This window comes from Rattus norvegicus, chromosome 6 (assembly GCF_036323735.1).
Source record: "Rattus norvegicus strain BN/NHsdMcwi chromosome 6, GRCr8, whole genome shotgun sequence".
NCBI classification, from domain to species: Eukaryota; Metazoa; Chordata; class Mammalia; order Rodentia; family Muridae; genus Rattus; species Rattus norvegicus.
In genome coordinates this window covers 136,174,551-136,195,754 of record NC_086024.1, presented here as the reverse complement: position 1 = coordinate 136,195,754, position 21,204 = coordinate 136,174,551, and the positions used below count along the sequence as shown (strand labels likewise).

At 52.0% G+C, this 21,204-nt stretch overlaps 1 protein-coding gene across 3 annotated transcripts in view; it reads left to right on the top strand.

Moving 5' to 3' along the window:
• Cdc42bpb (CDC42 binding protein kinase beta) overlaps positions 1-21,204 on the top strand; it is an 86,355-nt gene that overhangs the window by 45,505 nt on the left and 19,646 nt on the right. For all 3 annotated transcript variants that reach the window (XR_005505433.2, NM_053620.3, XM_006240562.5), the window contains exons 5-20: positions 785-933; positions 7,117-7,210; positions 7,483-7,683; positions 8,512-8,760; positions 9,542-9,621; positions 11,394-11,560; positions 11,643-11,762; positions 12,877-13,010; positions 13,375-13,617; positions 14,486-14,596; positions 15,708-15,952; positions 16,039-16,144; positions 16,541-16,665; positions 17,024-17,129; positions 18,512-18,660; positions 19,705-19,799. Coding sequence is in view for 2 of the 3 variants with exons in the window: in NM_053620.3 (NP_446072.2) it covers positions 785-933; positions 7,117-7,210; positions 7,483-7,683; positions 8,512-8,760; positions 9,542-9,621; positions 11,394-11,560; positions 11,643-11,762; positions 12,877-13,010; positions 13,375-13,617; positions 14,486-14,596; positions 15,708-15,952; positions 16,039-16,144; positions 16,541-16,665; positions 17,024-17,129; positions 18,512-18,660; positions 19,705-19,799 (2,374 nt within the window). In the remaining variant the exon portion in view is untranslated. The remainder of the gene's footprint in view (positions 1-784; positions 934-7,116; positions 7,211-7,482; positions 7,684-8,511; positions 8,761-9,541; positions 9,622-11,393; positions 11,561-11,642; positions 11,763-12,876; positions 13,011-13,374; positions 13,618-14,485; positions 14,597-15,707; positions 15,953-16,038; positions 16,145-16,540; positions 16,666-17,023; positions 17,130-18,511; positions 18,661-19,704; positions 19,800-21,204) is intronic.

Below are 21,204 nucleotides of genomic sequence, written 5' to 3'. Positions count from 1 at the left end.
AAAAACCAGTTGTCTCCAGTTCGCTCACCCAAACAGGCCACTCAGACGGTGGCATGGTGATCACTGGAGTTTCATAGGGCAGGCATCCTCTGTCCCATTAGACTATGGGCCCCAAGTGTGGCATGAGAGGAGGACTGTGTTGAGGACAGACTGGTGACAGGCCTAGCTCAGGTAGCTGAGGGCAGTGTGTGGCTGTCACCCCAGGAAGAGCTGTTGCTGTATTCGATCTCAGTGCTCTTTTAAAGAGCGGTTTTCTTGCCACAGCTAGCCAGGCAGTGGTAATTCCTTATTACGGTGGTGGCTTAAAAGTTAGTTTGCCATGGAAATGAGACAGTGGGTTTGGCCATGTGTCCCAGAGCTGAGTAGTCCTAGTAGAGCTGCTGTGAACTGTCACCCTCCTGTGGCCTACAGCACCCTCCCATCCCACACCCTCTGATGTGGTGAGATGTGTCCTTTAGGGCCTCTGCAGCTCTGAGATGGTCTGTCAGCCTGAGTGCTGCGCGGTCGGGGCAGCGTGTCTGTGCTGGCACACTGTCCCTGGTGCACAGGTCCTGTGTCTGGACTAGTGAAGGGGTGCACTCAGCTTGTTGAAGAGAAGCCTGCTCTGCTCAGTGTCCTGCCCTCTGCCTGTGTGTTGTGTGTATTTGGATTGCAGCAGCGTGACACAGCAGGGTGTTTTCTGAGAAAGGTCGTCACTGCAGAGCTCGAGTCGGACAGCTTCCACGGTAGCTAATGGCAGGCTTCGGTGCTAAGAGCTATTTTCTCTCCTCTTTCTGATTTGTAGTACTTGGTTATGGATTACTATGTGGGTGGTGACTTGCTGACCCTGCTGAGTAAGTTTGAAGACAAACTTCCAGAAGACATGGCGAGGTTCTACATTGGCGAGATGGTGTTGGCCATCGACTCGATCCACCAGCTCCACTATGTGCACAGGTAACTGCCTCCTCACGAAATGTATGACCAACAGTACATCAAACAGGGACAGCCTCAGTTCCAGGCCTCCCGAGGAGTCCTGCCCATGACAAGTCTCCACTGAGTGACTAAGTGACACGGTCGAGGGGTGGTTTTCTGCATCACACCTTGAGCCCCACAACACCCAGAATGCTGTGCTCCCCTTGCACCAGTTATGGTGGCTGAAGTTCCAACAGCCTGCCTTTTTCGCTTTTAGGGGTCCCTATTTTCCTGTCCTCACTGGCCTCGTGACTACCCACTGTACCCCCATGCTCTTAGGTGTCCACACTGACCTGTGACACCCTCGCAGGGGAGGAGAGGGCTTAAGCATAGGTGTTCTCTGTCAGAGCAGTGGGAAAGGCCAGAAGGCTCACCTGCAGGCAAGCTCCCTTAGGCAGGCCACCCTTTCCTTTCTCATGTTCCCTGGTTGGTAAAATAGCTTCTCAGAGAGTCAGTATACAATGTTATCTGACTGTTACAGCTGAGCCTTGTGATTGTATAAAAAGAGAATGTATCTTTAATTGTCTCTGTGTCTGTCTGTTTCTGTCTACCACCTGAGTGGGGCCTGGGGAATCCAGAAGGTGAGGCCAGATTGCTAGAGCTACAGTTACAGGTGTGAGCCACCGATGTGGGTGCTGAGAGCTGCAGTTACAGGTGTGGCTTCCCGATGTGGGTGCCGAGAACCAGACTTCTGTCCTCAGAGGGCAGCAAGTGCTTAACCACTGAGCCATCTATGCAGGCCCAAAAATCCCTTTGCGTGTGCAAATGCATGTGCGTCTTATTGACTTGAGCCAGAGTCTCTCTCTCTGGAAGCTGCTGGTTCAACAAGGCTGGGCAGCAAATGAGCTCTCAGGATCTTCCTGTCCTTGTCCAGTGTTGGGGTCACAGGCACTGATGGTTACACCCAACTCTCTACATGGGTGCTGGGAATTTGAACTCATGCCCTAAGGCTGAGCCATCTCCCTAGCCCAAAGTATATCTTTTTTTTTTTTTTTTTTGGTTCTTTTTTTCGGAGCTGGGGACCGAACCCAGGGCCTTGCGCTTCCTAGGTAAGCGCTCTACCACTGAGCTAAATCCCCAGCCCCCCAAAGTATATCTTAAAATGTTGTTTTGTTTCTAGATCTGTTTGTTTTAGGGAGGGGGCACGTGTTGTGACACGTATGTGGTAATCAGAAGACAACTGTCAGGAGATGGTCTGATTGGTCCCCATTTCAGGGACTGAACTCTAGTCATCGGGTTACTGAGCCATCTTGTTGGCCCAAGGCTGTAGTTCTTGGATTGATTTTTGTTTCTCTGGAGTAAAAGTCTCCCTGGTTTTTCTGTGTGCTTTTCTGAGACTCTGTCACGAAGTCCCTTGGATCACACTCGTGTTAGAAAGCTCTGTACGCTCAGACGGAATTGAGTCTCCTTCATTTGTGCTTCATTCGTCTTCAGTCCCGCTGTCCCCGGCTTACCCCTGGAGAGCGTTCTGAGTGGACAGCTGCCTTCGTACCTCTGAAACCAGATCCTGTGTATTTCTAAACGTCCGTCTTCCCTTTGTGAGTCTCAGTGTCTCTTCCGTCCATGCTGGTGGTTTGGCCTCCTCCACGGAGAGTGGCCAGCTGCACGTCACTTGCTGGGATTTGAACATCACAGCTCCTGTCTTCCTTCTCCACAAAGCTCTTCAGAGAGAAAAGTCCCTGGTGTTGATTTGTCTTTTGCTTTTCTGTTATTCTGGGATGGATCCCAGGCCTTGCATGAACTTAGCATACACCGTGGTGCTCTTCTAGATTTGTGTCACTTGTGAAAGCCTCTGTAGACTCCTTATGGGAGCACAGCACCCACTGTGGACGGGAGCACAGCACCCACTGTGGACGGGAGTACAGCACCCACTGTGGAAGGGAGCACAACACCCACTGTGGAAGGGAGCACAACACCCACTGTGGAAGGGAGCACAGCACCCACTGTGGAGGGGAGCACAGCACCCACTGTGGACGGGAGCACAGCACCCACTGTGGAAGGGAGCACAACACCCACTGTGGAGGGGAGCACAGCACCCACTGTGGAGGGGAGCACAGCACCCACTGTGGACGGGAGCACAGCACCCACTGTGGAAGGGAGCACAACACCCACTGTGGAGGGGAGCACAGCACCCACTGTGGACGGGAGCACAGCACCCACTGTGGAGGGGAGCACAGCACCCACTGTGGACGGGAGCACAGCACCCACTGTGGAAGGGAGCACAGCACCCACTGTGGAGGGGAGCACAGCACCCACTGTGGACGGGAGCACAGCACCCACTGTGGAGGGGAGCACAACACCCACTGTGGAGGGGAGCACAGCACCCACTGTGGAAGGAAGGGAGGAAGGATGGATGGATGGACAGATGGATGGACGGACGGACGGACGGACGACTTTTCACTGAGAGTGCTGTGTCATTTCCATGGGAGGCAACAGGTGGGGGTGGAGTGGGGAGGGTGGTACTGGCTCACTGGAGTACCCAAAGGAGCTGCCTTTTAATTCAGAGAGGTTCGATAGTGCATCCCCCATCCCTTGTTCCTTACGTGGGGATGCCTGCCTGTGCAGGTCACTGCAGCTCTTGCACTGCTTTCACTACTGAAGACTGTAGAGCTCCACACTCTCCCACTCAGACCTGCACACAGCGCCTCACTGTGGGCCAGCTCCCACCAGCTGCTCAGTAGGCCTGTGCTTCCCGACACCCGGGATCATAGGTGTGCTTGTCACCAGGCCGGGCTGTTGCAGATCAGTGTTTCAGAATGTTTTTATCTGTATGTATCTGTGTTTGTGTGTCATGTATGTACACCATGTGTGCAGAGAACAGGTGCTTGTAAGCTGCCTAACATGGGTACTGGGCACTAGGTACTAGGCACTAGGTACTAGGCACTAGGTACTAGGAACTAGCAACCAAACTTGGGTCCTGCAGAGGAACAGCAAGTGTTTTTTTTTTTTTTTTTTTTTTGTTTGTTTGTCTTTTTTTCGGAGCTGGGGACCGAACCCAGGGCCTTGCGCTTCCTAGGTAAGCGCTCTACCACTGAGCTAAATCCCCAGCCCCACAGCAAGTGTTCTTAATCACCAAAAAGCGTGTGTGTGTGTGTGTGTGTGTGTGTGTGTGTGTGTGTGTGTGTGTGTATGCGTGCGCGCTTGTGTGTGTGTGTATCTGTGCGTGTGGTGTGTGTGTTGGTGTCTGTGTATGGGTGTGGTGTGTGTGTATGTGTCTGTGACTGTGTGTGTGTATGGGTGTGGTATGTGTGTCTGTGCATGTGTGGTGTGTGTATGTGGAGTGTGTGTGTGTATGGGTGTGGTGTGTATGTGGTGTGTGTGTGTGTGTGTGAGTGTGTGACTGTGCGCGTGTTGGTTTGAATGTAGGCACATGCACATAATGGAAGTCAGAGAGCAAATTGCAGGAGTTATGTCTCTACCACGAGGGTCCCGGGGATCAAACTTAGGTCCTCTGGTGGCGTCCATTACTCTTACCTGTGGAACTGTCTCACTGGCTCCTGGGTTATATATTTGAGCAGGTATACGTGGCAAGTGACCACTACAGTAGAGCCTTGGGAATATGAATTAGCTCTGCCTGTTTTTACTTATATATGCTGAGCCATGCTACACATAAGTTGTTGGGTTTTGAGGTGAGGTTTTGCCAACAAGGCGGCCTGGAGTGGGATTCTTTTGCTACAGCCTCACTAAACTGAGCTTACAAGCTCACACCATCACTCCTGGCTGTCTGCAGAGTGCATTACCTTTCTCCCTTCTAATGTTGGAGCCCTGCAGATTGAATTCAGGGTCTCACTATACCAGTAAGTGCTCTACTGGACTGCACCCCAGCTCTAACATTTCCTTCTGAAACACTGGAGTAATTTCTAGCTCGTATAGTGATTGCAAGAAAAGTAGAAAAGCATCTGCCCAGATTCACACACCGCTGTCACGTTGCCCAGTTCTCCCTCTCCCGTGTGCACACACAACTGTGCACAGCATCTTTCCAGAGCCATGTTGTGTGTGTTAGCGCTTTAGGACTAGGTACATTCTCTTCATAGAGTGTGTCTAGCCTCAGGAGACCTCTTGTTTTGGTTTGGTTTTTGGTTTTGAGACAGGGTCTTTATAATATAGCTCTGGCTGTCTTGGGCTTGCTGTGTAGACCAGGCTGGCCTCAAACTCATAGAGCTCCCTCTGGAGTGGTGGGATTAAGGGCCTGTGCCCCTTTCCCCGGCCAGGGAAGCTCATTCTTGGTCTTCGTCGCTGTCTGTGCTCACATTGGCCCGTGATCCTTATATATCTACTCTTCTGTCACTGTGAAACACCACAGCCAAGGCCTTAAGAAAGAGGGAGTTCCTTTTGGCTTACAGTCCCAGGTGGGGAAGAGGCATGGTGGCAGGGTTAGGGCCGAGGACCCTGAAGCCAAAAGCGCACACATTGAATTGAGAGCACGAAGCAAAGAGAAGCCGGAGCTGGAAGTGGCTTGTCACTCTCTGAAAGCCACCTGTAGTGACAGACTTCCTCCAGCAGGGCCGAGCCTCCGTAGCCTCCCCACAGCATCAGCTGCAGACCACGGGTCCTGGTGCCTAAGACTAAGGACAGTCCCCAGTGAGAGTCAGATCTAGGGTCACGCTTAAGCCCACCTTCTCCCCTTTTAAATCTGGAACCCTTCCTCATCCTCCCTTTGTTTTATGAACGTGGTACTTTTAAAGAGTGCTGTGCCCCACTCCTGCAGTAGAACAGGCATGCTGGTCCTCTGGTTTTACAGTAAAGCATTCTTCAGTTCACACTCAGCAGATACCGTCCATCAGCTCTGGGACAGCGCCGAACCAGGTTGCCCAGTGGTTCCTTTGCTTTTTCCTGCACCTTGTGTGCCCTGAAAAGGCACTTTGAACCCATGCGGGTCTCCTCCCATTTGAGTGGCCCCTGATGGGTTCTAACTGGGCTGCATTTCACTGCTGGCACTGGGTGACCTTACTTCCAGGTCCCCAGTCTGTCTTCTGCCATAGGAAGTTGTCCACCTCTCTCCCTGATTGCCTGCCTATTTCCAGTGCATTCCTCAAGGTCAGTGAGCCCTCTGGGAGGTTAGCGAGCACTCTCCACTGCCATGCCTTGCCTCCAGCCCCTGTTACGTCTGTCTGCTGCTATGTGCAGACACCCTGGGTGTGGGCATTAGGTGATCTGTTGTGTCTCAGCTGCACACAGTATGGCCCTGGGTAGCAGAATCTCGTGTCTGCAGAGTAATTCCAGAACCAGTATTTCTGGATCAGAAGACATACCTGCTTGCTTTCCGATCCGTAGTGTGTGAAATGCTGTTTCCTCTGCATTTGTAGTGGAATCCCTGTGTTCCCATGCAGGGCTTTCCCATATGGCTGCAGTGCAGTCTGACACGTAATCCTGCAGTGGATGCCAAATATGGTTTGGCTGTTGGACGTGTGCTGCTGGAAACATGCTGCTGGCGTGAGCATGGCTTTGGTGGGCGTGTTCTCTCGCTTCCGTGTAATCTGTAATGATCTTATCCTTAGACCTCAGCCCAGCATTTAGGCATTAGAAAGGCAGTTGACTGCGTGGGCTCTGTGCGGCTTGCCTTGGCTGCGAGACGGTGCCGTTTGCTGTGGTGGCTGGCAGTGTACGGCTGCTCAGTCTGTAGAGCGGTTGTTAGCCTGCGGCACTGTCACATCTCCCCTCGCTTCACCGCCTCCCTCGGTGCTACATGTCCTTTGATCTCCTTTTACAGTTCTCCACCGACTACACTGGCTGCCACCATGGCAGTGCTGACAGAGAGTGGGGCCGGGGAATGAGACAGAAGGAGAGGGAATGAGAGAGAAGAGAGAGAACGAGGGAGAACGAAGGGAATGAGAGCACAGAGCCGGAAGAGGGCATGAGACCCACCGAGCTGGACTTACAGGCATTGGCTGCTCAGTGGTTGCTGGGGTCCAGAGACTGAGGGTCCAAGCACCCTTTACTGTTGAGCCAGCCCCTGGCTCTGAGATGTCATTTTCTGGTCCTGTGGCTGATGAGCCTCCTCGAGAAGACAGGAGATACTCAGGGAACTTAGCCAGGGGCAGGTGGCAGGGGTCGACGTGCAGACGGGAAGAAGGGGTGCCAATGGTGACATGCTTGGTCACGGCTGCTCACTCTGTGCACCCGGTGGGTAGCACTGATAACACATTCTGCTTATCTCACCCACAGAGACATTAAACCCGACAACGTCCTTCTGGATGTCAACGGTCACATCCGCCTGGCTGACTTTGGCTCGTGCTTGAAGATGAACGATGACGGCACTGTAGGTATTTTCTGTTGAAGACCACCCTATGCTTTTGAATTTAGCTTGTGGTTAAAGGGGAGCTGAGTATTCAGTTTGAGGTGTGTGTGTGTGTGTGTGTGTGTGTGTGTGTGTGTGTGTGTGTCCTGTCAAATCACCTGGCCTTGATCCCTGGTCACTCACCGCCATTACTCCACGACTGTTTTGTTTTCTGTTGCTGCTGCTCTCTAAGGATCATGGTTGGAAATATTAGTGATGTTCTTGGTTCCCTCATCACCCCTTCTCCCTCCAAGGTTCAGTCTTCCGTGGCTGTGGGCACACCTGACTACATCTCACCAGAGATCCTGCAGGCCATGGAGGATGGCATGGGCAAATACGGGCCCGAGTGTGACTGGTGGTCCCTGGGCGTCTGCATGTATGAGATGCTGTATGGAGAAACGCCATTTTATGCAGAGTCTCTGGTGGAGACATATGGAAAGATCATGAACCACGAGGTATGATGCTGTATGCTGTTCTGTCACCTTCACAGGCTGGGGTGGGTGGTCGGAGGCCAGCTGGGTAGGAGGGACAGGGAGGGGGGCAGAGGTGTGAGAACCCATTAGCATAAGGTGGGGGCACTGCACACATGGGACAGAGAGGAAGACGTGCTTCAGCGATGTCTCCTGTGTTCCAGCCCTGCGGCGTGCTGCTTGTGTTGGTGGAGCGCTGTGCGGGCTTGCGGGCCGTTCGGCGTGAATCCCCACGGCACACTTGTTCCTTGCTGTTTTGATAGCAGAAATCTAATCTGTCAATCTCACTTAGCTGTTCAGCTATGAAACTCTGTTTTAATTAATTTACTTACGTGTATGAAATACATGTATGTGGATGTATGTGCCACAACACATGTTGGAAGCTAGGGCATCCCCTTTGTGGCGTTTTCTCCTCTCTTTATGTTGGTTCTAGAGATCCAACTCCAGGCTGCAAAGCAAGTGAGTGTATTTTACCCACAAGCTTTCTTGCAGGCCCAAAGGGAATGGTTTTGGCCTTTTTGGAATTAAAATTCCCTAGCTTTAGTCAGGCAGTGGTGGCACAAGCCTTTAATCCCAGCACTCAGGAGGCAGAGGCAGGTGGATCTCTGAGTTTGAGGACAGCCTGGGCTACACAGAGAGACTCCATCTCAGGGAAGGGGTTGTAATTTCAGCTTACACCTGGTTAATTATGAGGTCAGGATTACTTCTTGTGCTGTTCACACATCTCGGGTTTTCTTGGCTGTCCTCTGGCCGCTCCTTCCTCCACACATCTCGGAGTTTCCTGACTGCTTTTGGCCGCCCCTTCCTCCCCAGGAGCGGTTTCAGTTCCCATCCCACGTCACTGACGTCTCTGAAGAAGCGAAAGACCTCATCCAGAGACTAATATGCAGCAGAGAGCGCCGGCTCGGGCAGAACGGGATAGAGGACTTTAAGAAACATGCATTCTTTGAAGGTCTAAATTGGGAAAATATACGGAACCTGGAAGCACCCTACATTCCCGATGTGAGCAGCCCTTCTGACACGTCCAACTTCGATGTGGACGATGACGTGCTGAGAAACATCGTGAGTGCCAGGCCCATGTCCTCCTGGGGTTGCTTCACGGTGGGTCTGAGTCAGCAGTGTCTGCTGCTGTCTGCTCAACCAGTCAGTCAGTGCAGAACTGGAGCCAGAGAGGCGGCCCAGCAGTCAAGATTGCCTGGACTCCAGACGGACCCAGGTTCCGCTCCCAGCACCCGTGTGAGGCGGCTCAGTACTGCCTGCCACTCCAGCTGTAGGGCTCCAACACTCTCCTCTGGTTTTTGCAGGTGACTGCACACATGCACACATGCACACATGTAGCACGCACACACACACACACACACACACACACACACACACACACAAATTAAAGCAGCTGGGTGTGGTGACGCATGCCTTTAGTCCAGCACTCTTGGGAGACAGGCAAGTACATCTCCCTCAGGTCAGGACCAGCCCCGCCAGATGTGCATAGTCAGACCCTGTCAGACATCGCACTGTTTTTATGTTCGACAGTTAAAGCCTTCAGCTAAGTGCTCTTATTGTAGCTTTTTTTTTTCTTCGTCTTTTATACTTTTTATTCAATGTTAGATCTGTTATTGTGCCACAGTTTTATTGTCCCATGGCTGCTTCGTGTATGTAAAGGCTTCGGGTGCACAGGAGGCGTGGCCTGCCAGCCCTACCTGCTGAGCCGTCCTGCCAGCTGCTCCTTCATGCAGCTGGAGCTCAGCGTGGGGCAGTGGTGGCGGCCCGGGGTTTTGTTTGTGGCACTGTGCTGCGTATTCGAAGGGCGGTTTGTCTCACTTGCGCTGTTTGTGTTCTTGCACAGGAAATCTTACCTCCCGGCTCTCACACGGGCTTCTCGGGACTGCACCTACCCTTCATTGGCTTTACATTTACGACAGAAAGGTACGCCTGGGTGGTCCTTCTCATCGCTCTCCCCTAGGCACAGCCATAAGGGCCGGGGCTGGGGCTCCAGGGAGACGGAGGCTCTTCTGTGGGCTGCTGTGACTATAGGTATCAGCACCAGCCAGCTTTTTCTGTTAAAGGCAAAATAGTGAACACAGTCGCAGGCTACACCACAGTGCTTTGGTTGGCAACAGAGCACACACTTGGTGGTGACCTGAAATTCTCCTTACCTAATGGAGCCAGGGTCTGATAACCACTGTACATACGTGTCCGGTGGCCGTGCTTGGCATGGAGCAGTTGACTGACTCGCTGGCTCACACAACTGCAGCACACGATGGTTCTGTGGAGTGTCCTTGTCCTGCAGAGGTTCACTGTACCGCATCCCACCACGCCAGCGGTGGCCTAGGTCACCGTGCTCTGCGCTTCTGACTGCGTGTCTCTGTCCTGCCATGGCTTACCCTCAGGTTGTGTAAGAACACTCCAGACTGTTGGGAAGGTCACCTGTCAGCACTGTGTCCCTGTCATTAAGCACTATGCATCTCCTGTTCTCTCACACGTCCATCTTTCCTTCTACAGTCCTTTATGTATATACGTCTGAGGCTGGAGAGGTAGCTTGGCAGTTAAGATCGAGGCTGCTCTTCCAGAGGACCAGGCTTCTCTTTCCAGCGCTCACAGGACAGCCCAACTGTGTAACGGTGCTCCCAGGGGTTTGGATGCCCTCTCCTGGCTCCCTGGGCACTGTATACATGTGGCACATAGGCAACAACATGTATACATATACGATAACTTCTGGGGAGGTAGCTCAGCGGCAACGCTTGGCTAGCGTGCATGAGGCCCCAGGTTCCATCCCTGCTCTTGGAGGATGGGACACGACACATAGAAAACATTCTTAAAGGTTCATAGGAAGTTCAGGAACAGGATTGGGTCCACAGGCTATGGCTGGTTAGCTCCTGCGTGTAGGCTGTCAGGTGGTGGGATTTATCCAGTGAAAGCCAGTGGTAGCCACAGCTGTTGGTCAGTTCGTGCTCAGCTCAGGAGCCTTTAGAACTCACTGCTACCTTTTGTCAGTCCTGCAACCCTGGCTCCTACTGCCCATCAGTGAGCTGGAGTTCAGCTCCTCCTGTGATGTGAACTTGGCAGTTCCAGGAACATCCCTCCATGTGTGACCTCGGCCAGTGGTGTTGATGTGGTGTGTGCAGCTCTGATCTCTGGTGCCACAGTGTTGACTGGCACCAAGTGCCAGGCGTTTTCAGTGATCCAGTGTCCAGAGTGCATTCCCACTCATGGGGTGCCGGGCTCACTGTGAGGCCCAGGCCTGCCCGTCAGACAGAGTCAAACCTGAGTCAGCCGATCAGCCACAGCTAAGCCGTTTGTCCAGAGCACTTCAGTCAGAGCCATTTGCTCCACAGGTCTAAAGATAAGTTGTCAGCAGCCCTCCCAGGTGGCACAACTGGTCAGAGGCAGAACCAGGGAGCCATACTTGCCTGTAAGCCCAGCTTGTTAGCAAAACCCCTCCTTTCGCTTTTCCATTCAAATGCAAGCAGTGGTTTCCAAGTCAGCATCGGTTCCCTGGTGCCTCCTGTTCGGCTTCCACTCCCCGCCTAGTCACAGTAGTGAGGAGGCTCTTGTCTAACTTTGGCTCTTCACACAATAGAGTCTTTTCACAGGTACTGGTTTGCTTCTTTAAAAACCTCTCATCCCAGAAAGTCTGGATGCTAATGAAGCCACTGCCAGTTCTCAGTAGATAAGAAAGCCTGTTGCTTCATTTGCAGCTGCTTTTCTGACCGAGGCTCTCTGAAGAGCATGATACAGTCTAACACGCTAACCAAAGATGAGGATGTGCAGCGGGATTTGGAGAACAGCTTGCAGATCGAAGCTTACGAGCGAAGGATACGAAGGCTGGAACAGGAGAAGCTAGAGCTGAGCCGGAAGCTGCAAGGTGAGTGGCCGGACAGGCCTGATGCGGGCTAGGGTCCCGCCTTGCACACGTGGCTGGCCACTCAATGCTGTGCCTTCCTCAGAGTCCACCCAGACTGTGCAGTCCCTTCACGGTTCCACACGGGCCCTGGGCAACTCAAACCGTGACAAGGAAATCAAGAGGCTGAATGAAGAGCTTGAACGCATGAAGAGTAAAATGGCAGGTGGGTGATCCCTCTGGGAGACGGGTGCTCCCTCATACAGGTGGGCCCTCCCTCCAGGTGCCAGCCTGGTGCTCTTTGTTCTTGAGTATTAGTCTATTTTCAGAATCTTTCTTTCTAAGGGGGAAAAGCTCAAACTTTTGCAAGCTTATATAAAGTTGTGGTGAGTTGTCTATATTTAACATTGTTTCTCACCTTACTTGGCTCTGATAACGTCATTTCCCTATGAACTCTTCCCTTGTTCTGAACTCACCTGGCCACTGCCTCAGAACGCAGGGGTTCAGCCTGCACTTCTGCTTCTCCTTATGTGCACGAGTGCTTTGTCTGTGTGTATGTGTGTACTGTGTGCATGCCTGGAACCTGTGCAGGCCAAGAGAGGCAGTCATAGTCCCTGGAACAAGAGTTACAGGTAGTGGTGCACCACTGTGCGGGTGCTTGGAACGGAAACGGAACCCGGGCCTCTGGAAGAACAAGGCCCCAGCTGCTGAGCGAGCCTCTCCCCAGCGCCTTCCAGTCCTATTTACAGTTCTTGCTCATGAGAACTCCTACGGACGTGGATCACTTCTGAGCCACGCTGGGTAGGCAGGCTCCTCAGTCAACCTCTGTCTCCAGGTTGCGCTTGGAGTCTGTCTGCTCCGTTTCTGGTTAGACCCCACCCACCATCCTGATTTAAAGGGGGCGGACAGAATCTGCCGTTCACTGAATGACGTGCTGCCTCCCTCCCTGGATGGCAGAGGGCCTGAGGCACACCGAGGTCCGTCTGTGAGCAGAGAGTCAAGTGATGAGGCTAGATCTCAGGAAGCCCACCAGGAGGGGAGTATGTGATGCAGGACGCCATGTGAAGGGAAGCGAAAGGCCTCTGAGTGAGGACATCTCGAAACTGGCAAAGTGGTGCAGTGGGCGCTTGCCACTCTTCAGTCCACACCAGTCCCACAAGTTGGCCTCTGACCTCTGCACCCTCACTGTAGCATACACACAGGGACACACACACACACACACACACAGTACATGAAAACTAGTGAAGAAGACTACTTCCCTGTGAATCACCGGCTCAGTAAATCAGCTAACACAAACTCACTGTACACATAGGAACACAATCCAACTCTCTTCTGTCCAGATTCAAACAGGCTCGAACGACAGCTCGAGGATACCGTGACCCTTCGCCAGGAGCATGAAGACTCCACACAACGGCTGAAGGGCCTGGAGAAGCAGTACCGCCTGGCACGGCAGGAGAAGGAAGAATTGCACAAGGTAGCAGCACAGTCCTTCTGAGTGTGAGGGGGAGTGTGTGTGAGGGGAACTCTGAGGAGGAGGACTGTGTGTGAGGGGGACTCTGTGAGGAGGACTGTGTGTGACGGGGACTCTGTGAGGAGGACTGTGTGTGACGGGGACTCTGTGAGGAGGACTGTGTGTGACGGGGACTCTGTGAGGAGGAGTGTATGTGAGGGGGACTCTGTGAAGAGGCCTGTGTATAAGGCTGTGTGTGAGGAGGCCTGTTTGTAAGGACTCTGAGGAGGACTGGCTCAGGTGCTGAGCACCTAATTCATGACCAGACACGGCTTCTGGGTTTCAGCCTTTGCTAAGCAAATGTAAAACAGAGAATTTATTCCTTCAGCAATTGGTTGAAGCTTCAGAGCGATTGAAATCCCAGACCAAAGAACTCAAAGATGCTCATCAGCAGCGAAAACGGGCCCTGCAGGAGTTTTCAGAGCTCAATGAGCGCATGGCAGAGCTGAGGTCACAGAAGCAGAAGGTGTCCCGGCAGCTCCGTGACAAGGAGGAGGAGATGGAGGTGGCCATGCAGAAGATTGACTCCATGAGGCAGGATATCCGCAAGTCTGAGAAGTCTAGGAAAGAGGTAGCTCTTCTTCATTTGCTTTGAGGATGAGCATGTGGGCACAGGACAGCTGCAGGAGCCAGCTTCCTCCTCCACTGTGTGGGTTCCTAGGGTCGGAAGGAAGTCGGCAGGCAGGGACAGCCTCCTAGTGCCTGACTAATGGCTATGTACTTAGAGGGGAGGTGCTTTGCTCCTCTGCTGGTTTATGGGGACTTGGGTGCTGGAGTGCTGCTGCCCTGGCAGGCTCCGTGGCCTACTAGCAACAGGCGGGGACTTAAGCTCCGTTAAATGCGCTCGATGGATGCGAACGTAGCAGCCTGCAGTGATCACCCTTCATGTCTGGGCTACTCGTTCACCCCAAATACCTAATTGTTTTCTTAGTTGATTTTTTAACCCAGATGCACTTGCGGTGGTATCAGTGGAGTTACACCTCGAGGTAGTGAGACCCCTAAGAATCGAGGATGCAGTGGCAGGGAACCTGAACTTTGTTTTAAAACAGCCTGAGAATTCAGGCTCAGACCAAACAAGCTTGATCTTTAGCTAATTGTCACCTGTCAACGCTGGATTATGGGCACGTGGGTTTTTCATTTATAAACTAAATTGTGCAGTGTAATATTTTTTTTTTTAATTACACCTTCACATGTCAGAATTGTTTCTACAGATTGGGGGCTTTCCTTGAGTTTGAACCTCAGATTATCTGGTCAACTAGAACGCAGGCTTCTCTCATTACTAGTCGTCCTGGGCATTCATTCCAGTTAAAGTGTTGTCGGCCTTCAGCTCATGGTGAATCTGGCAAAGGAAAGTCTATATAGAGACCTCCCTGGGTCTGCTCCACAGTGGCCCCTGGGGCAGGTTCTGTTTTATAAAAAGGAGACCTGCTTTTTCTTAGCTGGAAGCTCGGCTTGAGGACGCAGTCGCTGAGGCCTCCAAGGAGAGGAAGCTTCGAGAGCACAGTGAGAGCTTCTCTAAGCAGATGGAGCGCGAGCTCGAGACCCTCAAGGTAATGGTTCTCTCCCTGTGCACCGGGGGCATGGGCTCTCAAACATGGTTGGACTAGTGTTTCCCATAGCAACTTCAGGAAGTGGCAGAATGAGAGGAAGTGGAGGAAGTGGCCACTGCCTTTCTAACAGCTTTCATTACAAAAGCCACGTTCGTTTTCGTGTAGAAGCTTCAAGTACTTGTGGTCAGCACTGCCAAGTTAGCAGATGTTGCCTCCTTCCTGTCCTTGTGTCTACACTGGGCATGCTCAGTTCTGGTAAAGTCCATGTCCGGTTGTCGAGGTGGCAGGAGCAAGCTGCCCATCACCTAGGCCTGGCTGATGGGTTCCGAGGGTGGTGAGAAGGCCAAGAGAAGGGGCAGTCCTGAGTGAGGGCCACCGTCCGCTCTCAGTGCAGTGTGGCCTGAGGAGGGGCGACTTGCCTCTTTGGAGCCTGGGGATCCTTGTAGTTGTCATGGCAACTCTCTCCTTTGAGCCCAAGGCATTTATTCCTCTGTCATCTTTGCCACCATCCGATCCAGCTCTCAGCAGCACCATTTCCTAGACTGCCTCCTGTGGCTCTGTGCCCGCTCTTACCTGTCTGTACCACATTCCTCACGTACAGCCACCAGGGAGCCTTCCCCAGCCATGTCACCCCCGCACACCTGTGCTTAGTTAGGATGCACGCCAGCCGGGATGGCGCTACACACAGCCTCTGCCCACCACGTTCCTTCTTCCCTTCCTTATGGTCTTCTGTCACCACCTCCCACTGCCTGCTCCTAAGAGCAGGGACCTCGGTGTCACCCCAGTCACAGAGTCTGTGCCACGCTCTGCCGTCGCCCAAACTTGCCTGTGCTTGGTTTTTTTTTGTTTTTTTTTTTTTTTCTTTTTTTTTTTTTTCTTTTTTCTTTTTTCTTTTTTTCGGAGCTGGGGACGGAACCCAGGGCCTTGCGCTCGCTAGGCAAGCACTCTACCACTGAGCTAAATCCCCAACCCTTGCCTGTGCTTGTTAGAAGGACCCCACCTTCCACACTGGCTGCTCTACCTGGTACAGTCCCAGACACCAGCTAGTAGTAGAGGAAGAAAAGTCACCTTGACACAGAGATTGTCGGTTTATTTCAACCTTTATCTGAAGGTGAAGCAAGGAGGCCGGGGGCCGGGTGCCACGTTAGAACATCAGCAGGAGATCTCCAAAATCAGGTCAGAGCTTGAGAAGAAAGTCTTGTTCTATGAGGAGGAGTTGGTCCGCCGAGAGGCCTCCCATGTGCTAGAAGTAAAGAATGTGAAGAAGGAGGTGCACGAATCTGAAAGCCACCAGTTGGCCCTGCAGAAAGAGGTCCTGATGCTGAAAGATAAGTTAGAAAAGTCAAAACGAGAACGGTAAGTGTTGCGATCTCCAGGTGAGAACGGAAGCTCGCCGCCATGCTGCAGGCGGTGGGTGAGTGCTCTCTCCCTCACCTCCACAGGCACAGTGAGATGGAGGAGGCCATAGGTGCCATGAAAGACAAGTACGAACGGGAGAGGGCCATGCTGTTCGACGAGAACAAGAAGTTAACAGCAGAAAACGAAAAGGTGACTTGATGTCTGTACCGCTGCTGATGACGTCGCTGCTGGGGGGCATCACTTCTGGGGAGACGATGCTACTCGGGGAATATAGCTACTGGGGGGAGGGGGTGTCACTCCTGGAGAGATGTTGCTGTTGGAAGGATGTTGCTGTCGTTCTCTCTCGGGTCTTTGGATGCCTGGTGCCAATGTTAAATATTTTGAGAATTTAGATGGGGTGCTTTGATTTGTTGAAAAGCTCCCCTCCCCATCTCTGTCATTTCTCTGGTTAGATTTTTACTGAACCGAAGCTTGGTTTAGGAACTGAGAGCCCCCAGTGCTGATCAGCAGCAGAGCTGGGCTCACTGTGCTGTGGGGAAGAGGTGCCAGACACACATGTGATGTGGTGACGTTGTTTGATTTCAGCTCTGTTCCTTTGTGGATAAACTAACAGCCCAAAACAGACAGCTGGAGGACGAGCTGCAGGACCTGGCCTCCAAGAAGGAGTCGGTCGCTCACTGGGAGGCGCAGATTGCAGAGATTATTCAGTGGTGCGTGCCTGGCGATGTGGGAAAGGCTGCTGTCTGGGCCGAACTCTTCCCTGAAGGCTGGGGTGCACCTTGCTGCCATCTGCCTGAATCCCAACCTCTGGGAAGCAGTGGCCCTCACACTGCACTAAGGGTGGGAGACCTGTTAGGACTTGGGTTGAACTGTTTATGCACCACGGGTGGGTGACACACAGGGGAGCACCCCCGCAGCCACTGTACACGAGTGGAGAGACCTACGATGGGGCAGAGGCAGTGTGCACTCCATAGCAGCAGCTGCTGTTCTAGCCACAGTGACAGGCATTGTCCTGAGGAAAGCAGACACCCCTCGTCTTCTTAAGATAAATACCCATTCCCTGTGCAGGGTCAGCGATGAGAAAGATGCCAGAGGCTACCTTCAAGCACTTGCTTCTAAGATGACCGAAGAGCTTGAGACTTTGAGAAGCTCTAGTTTGGGATCCAGGACACTGGTAAGGTGCTGTCTAAACCTTGGTCTCTTCTCCTGGAAAGCTCACTGCTGGTTTTATTATAAGCAAGTATGGAGCTTGATTCCTGTGCACAGGTCTCGTGTGGCTTGCAGGACACGTGGCAGCTGTCAGCCAAGCATCTCGTGGGCTCAGGGCTCATCTCTTAGCTGTTAACCTGATGAGGAGCTAAGCTATGACCTCAGAGGAGCAGGACGGGCTGACACAGGGCCCTTTACTGAGGACGTCCTCTACGCACTCCCTTGGCTCTGTTCTGAGCTTGAGGGTGTCAGTCTCTGGGCTCTATGGGGACCTGACTCTGCCCTTATTCCTGTGAGGCAGCAGCCACACTCCTAATGTTTCTCCCCACCACAGCTTTGGGGCAGTCACTACCTTTTCCTAATGCAATCTCGTGATGTGGCCCAGACTGACTTAGAAATCACTGTACAAGCAGCCACTGGTCTTCAGACTCGGGGTCCTCTTGCCTCTCAGCCGGGGAGTGCTGCTGGAATTGCAGGTGTGAGCCACCACCCTCAGCTCCCAGTCTCCCCTTCTCAGGGGAGCTAGAGAGACGGCTCAGCAGTGAAGTATGCTCATTGCCCTCCCGGAGGACCTGGGTTCAGTTCCCAGGACTCCCATGGTGGCTGATAACCACCTGTAACTCCAGTTCCAAGGACTGTGACTCCTCCTGATCTCCGCCAGCACCAAGCACACATGTAGTGCACATCCATTCACGCAGACAGAATGCCGATGTGCATAGTCTCACTAGTAACCTTGGCCAGCCTGGAATTCAATATATAGACCAGGCTGGCCCGGGACTCACAGAGATGCCCTTGCCTCTGCCTTCTGAGAGATTAAAACTTTGTACCCCCACCTTCACCTTAAAGCCCAGTTTAAAGGACTTTTAGGAAGGGCAGGAGAGAGATGGCAGTTAAGAGATATACTGACCATCCATGGGACCCAAGCTCGGCTCCTTGTCCCTGTGCCTGGCAGCTCACAGCCCCCTGTACCTCCAGCTCCGGGGTATCCAGGGCTCTGGTCTCCATGGGCACTTCCGTTACCTGGCCACACAAACACACATGCATGCAGTACATAAACATACAAAATAATGGGGAAAAGCCTTCTAAGAAAAAATAAGAAGTTACACAATACTGGCCTGGAGTTTTATCTCAGTGGTTGGGTGCTTACCTGGTGTGCCCCTACTCAGGGTTCATTCCCCAGCACCACAAAAAGAAAAAAAAATTACAAATATTAAAACTAAAAACAAGGCCAATTACGCTCGTTTATAAATATGATAGTAGAGGTGTAAGACTGAAAAGGTGCCTCGTTTGTACTCGCTTTATTAAGTGACCTAAAGTGTCCTGTACTCTCTGACCACACTGCCACAGGACCCACTCTGGAAGGTCCGTCGGAGCCAGAAGCTGGACATGTCTGCGCGGCTGGAGTTGCAGTCCGCTCTCGAGGCAGAGATCCGTGCCAAGCAGCTGGTTCACGAGGAGCTGAGGAAGGTCAAAGACACCAGCCTAGCCTTCGAAAGGTTGGTTTTACAGCGTCTGACCCTCAGAGGAACTGGGGTCCGGTGTGACTTTGGAGGCTGCCTGCAGCTGGTCAGTAGGCTTTGTTCTTGTCACCTGGGAAACCTTGCCACCCAGAGGAACCATGAGGTCCCTAAGTCTGTCGGATGATAACACTTAGTGCTTATTACAAGTCAGGCTGCCCTTCCTGCAGGAAAGAGTGCACTTGAGTGACCTCAGGAAGTAGTGAGGACCCTCAGTGCGCACGTGTCATCCCAGCACACAGGAGGCTGAGGCAGGAGACTCTTGAGTAAGGGGACAGCATAGACTATAAAACAGCCTTAAAGCCTTGAAGGTCAGTGGTAGAGAACTTGCCTTGCATTTGCCCCTCATACATCCCACTGAAGAAAATATTATCCCCATTCTACAGGTGGTAAGACCAAGGTGCAGGCAAATGGAGGTGAAGCAAAAAGCTCAGTGTCATCTGTTGATGGGTGGTTATGCTGAGTCCTGCTGTCCTGGCCAGATTTTACTGGAGACCTACTTAAGAGCCAGCCCTTGGGGCTCCACACTCGTGTTAGGTCGCCTGGTGTCAGTCATGGGAAAGCCTTTTCCAAGGAGACAGCTAAGGTGTCTGGACTGTGTGCTTATGGTCAGATGACAGTCAGAGGCTCACCCACACTCTCCTGGGCTGCACTCCTTGACCAGGACCTCATTAGGAGTTTTTGTTTCGTTGGTGTTAAGGCACAGTCTTGATGTGGCCCAGACTGGCCTTGACCCCCGCTCCTAAGAGGTCTCTGCCTCCTGGTTGCTGGGGATACAGACTTGCTCTCCCTCGCCCCTCAGCCATGACTGTAAATTCTGTGTTTGAATTCATAATTCTGAGCTTTCTGGGATGTGCCGACTGGGGAGGTCGGCCACGCCATTCTCGGGAGTGAGAATTCTCAGCAATCTCCACCATCCTTAGGAAGCCAGGAGAGCCCTGCCCTCCTCACACTCCGGCACATGGTGAGACAGGGACTGCGGTCTCCATCCAGTGCACCTAAGCCGCTTACGTCTCGTTTCAGCAAACTGAAGGAGTCAGAAGCCAAAAACAGGGAATTATTAGAAGAAATGCAAAGTCTGAAGAAAAGGATGGAAGAAAAATTTAGAGCAGATACAGGTAAAATAAAATCTAAAAGTTTGAATTATTAAATACCGGCCTTTCTAAGGAGCAGTTTTCTTCCTAGAGATATTTTTAGTTATATAAAATACTTCCAAAGTTAAAATTTTGAAAAAAGGGGTTGGGGATTTAGCTCAGTGGTAGAGCGCTTGCCTAGTAAGCACAAGGCCCTGGGTTCGGTTCTCAGCTCCGAAAAAAAGAAAAAAAAAAATTTTTTTTTTTTTTTTGAAAAAAAAAATGTTCAAAATTACCTCCCCCAAGTCAATAATAATTTTTGGTCAGTTCTTCCTTTGAAAAGGAAAGTAAACACACACGCACGCAGGCACGCACGCACGCACGCACGCACGCACGCAGGCACGCACGCACTCGCAGTTACACTGGTCACGTGAAAGGCCCTTTTCAGCTGCTTTGAGCCCCTGTGGGCTGGGCTATTCCTGCCTTTTGCAGCTCACCTGGAGCATGCTGTCCTTTGAACAGGAGGCTACGGCAGGCAGAGCCCAAGTTTAGGCCAGATTGGAGTTCACAGATCCTCTGTTCACGTCTCCCAAGTGCCTCATGAATAGCTGTGCACATAACCGTTAGTGAGAGCGTTAGAAGTGAGGTGTTGGGGCCGGAGAGACGGCTCAGTGGTTAGAGCCCTGACTGCTCTCCCAGAGGTCCTGAGTTCAGTTCCCAGCAACCACATGGTGGCTCACAACCATCTGTAATGGGATCCGATGCCCTCTTCTGGTGTGCCTGAAGACAGCAGCAGTGTACTTATATATAATAAATAAATAAATCTTTAAAAAAAAAAAAAAAGAAGTGAGGCGTTGGTCCACATCAGAAGGCAGCAGGTCATATCTGTCTGGGACGTGAGGACCTGTTGCAGCCCACAATCAAAGTGGACTTCACGCTCGAGATTCTCCATTCTAAATGGGTATCGTTTCAGTATAGGAAAGGCGCGTTTCCTAAAATTGGAGTCGTCTTACCATTTCAGAGGCATTTGTATACTGAGGATGAAATTCTTTTGATAAGTTGCCAATATTTTTTCCTACTTTGACATTTGCTAAGCAGTAGCCTTTCTAGGGCTAAGGTTGTAGCTGGGCGTTTGCCTAACAGGCACAAAGCCCTGGGTTTGATCCCCAACACCACACAAAGCAGGTGTGGTGTACGGACCTGTAAGCTCTACATCCTGGTCTACACGAGACCCTATTGTTGAATTTATTAATTTCATTTTCCTGACTGTTTATTGTTTTATGTGTATTCCTGTTTTCCGGTATATCTGTCTGTGCACCACTTTCTGCACAGGGCAGAAGAGGATGCGGGGTCCTCAGGAAATGTAGCCAGTGCTCTCCACCAGAGTCACCTTTTCAGCCCCCAAGCCTTCCCCCCACCCCACCCTCACCCTATATTGTTTTAAAGTGTG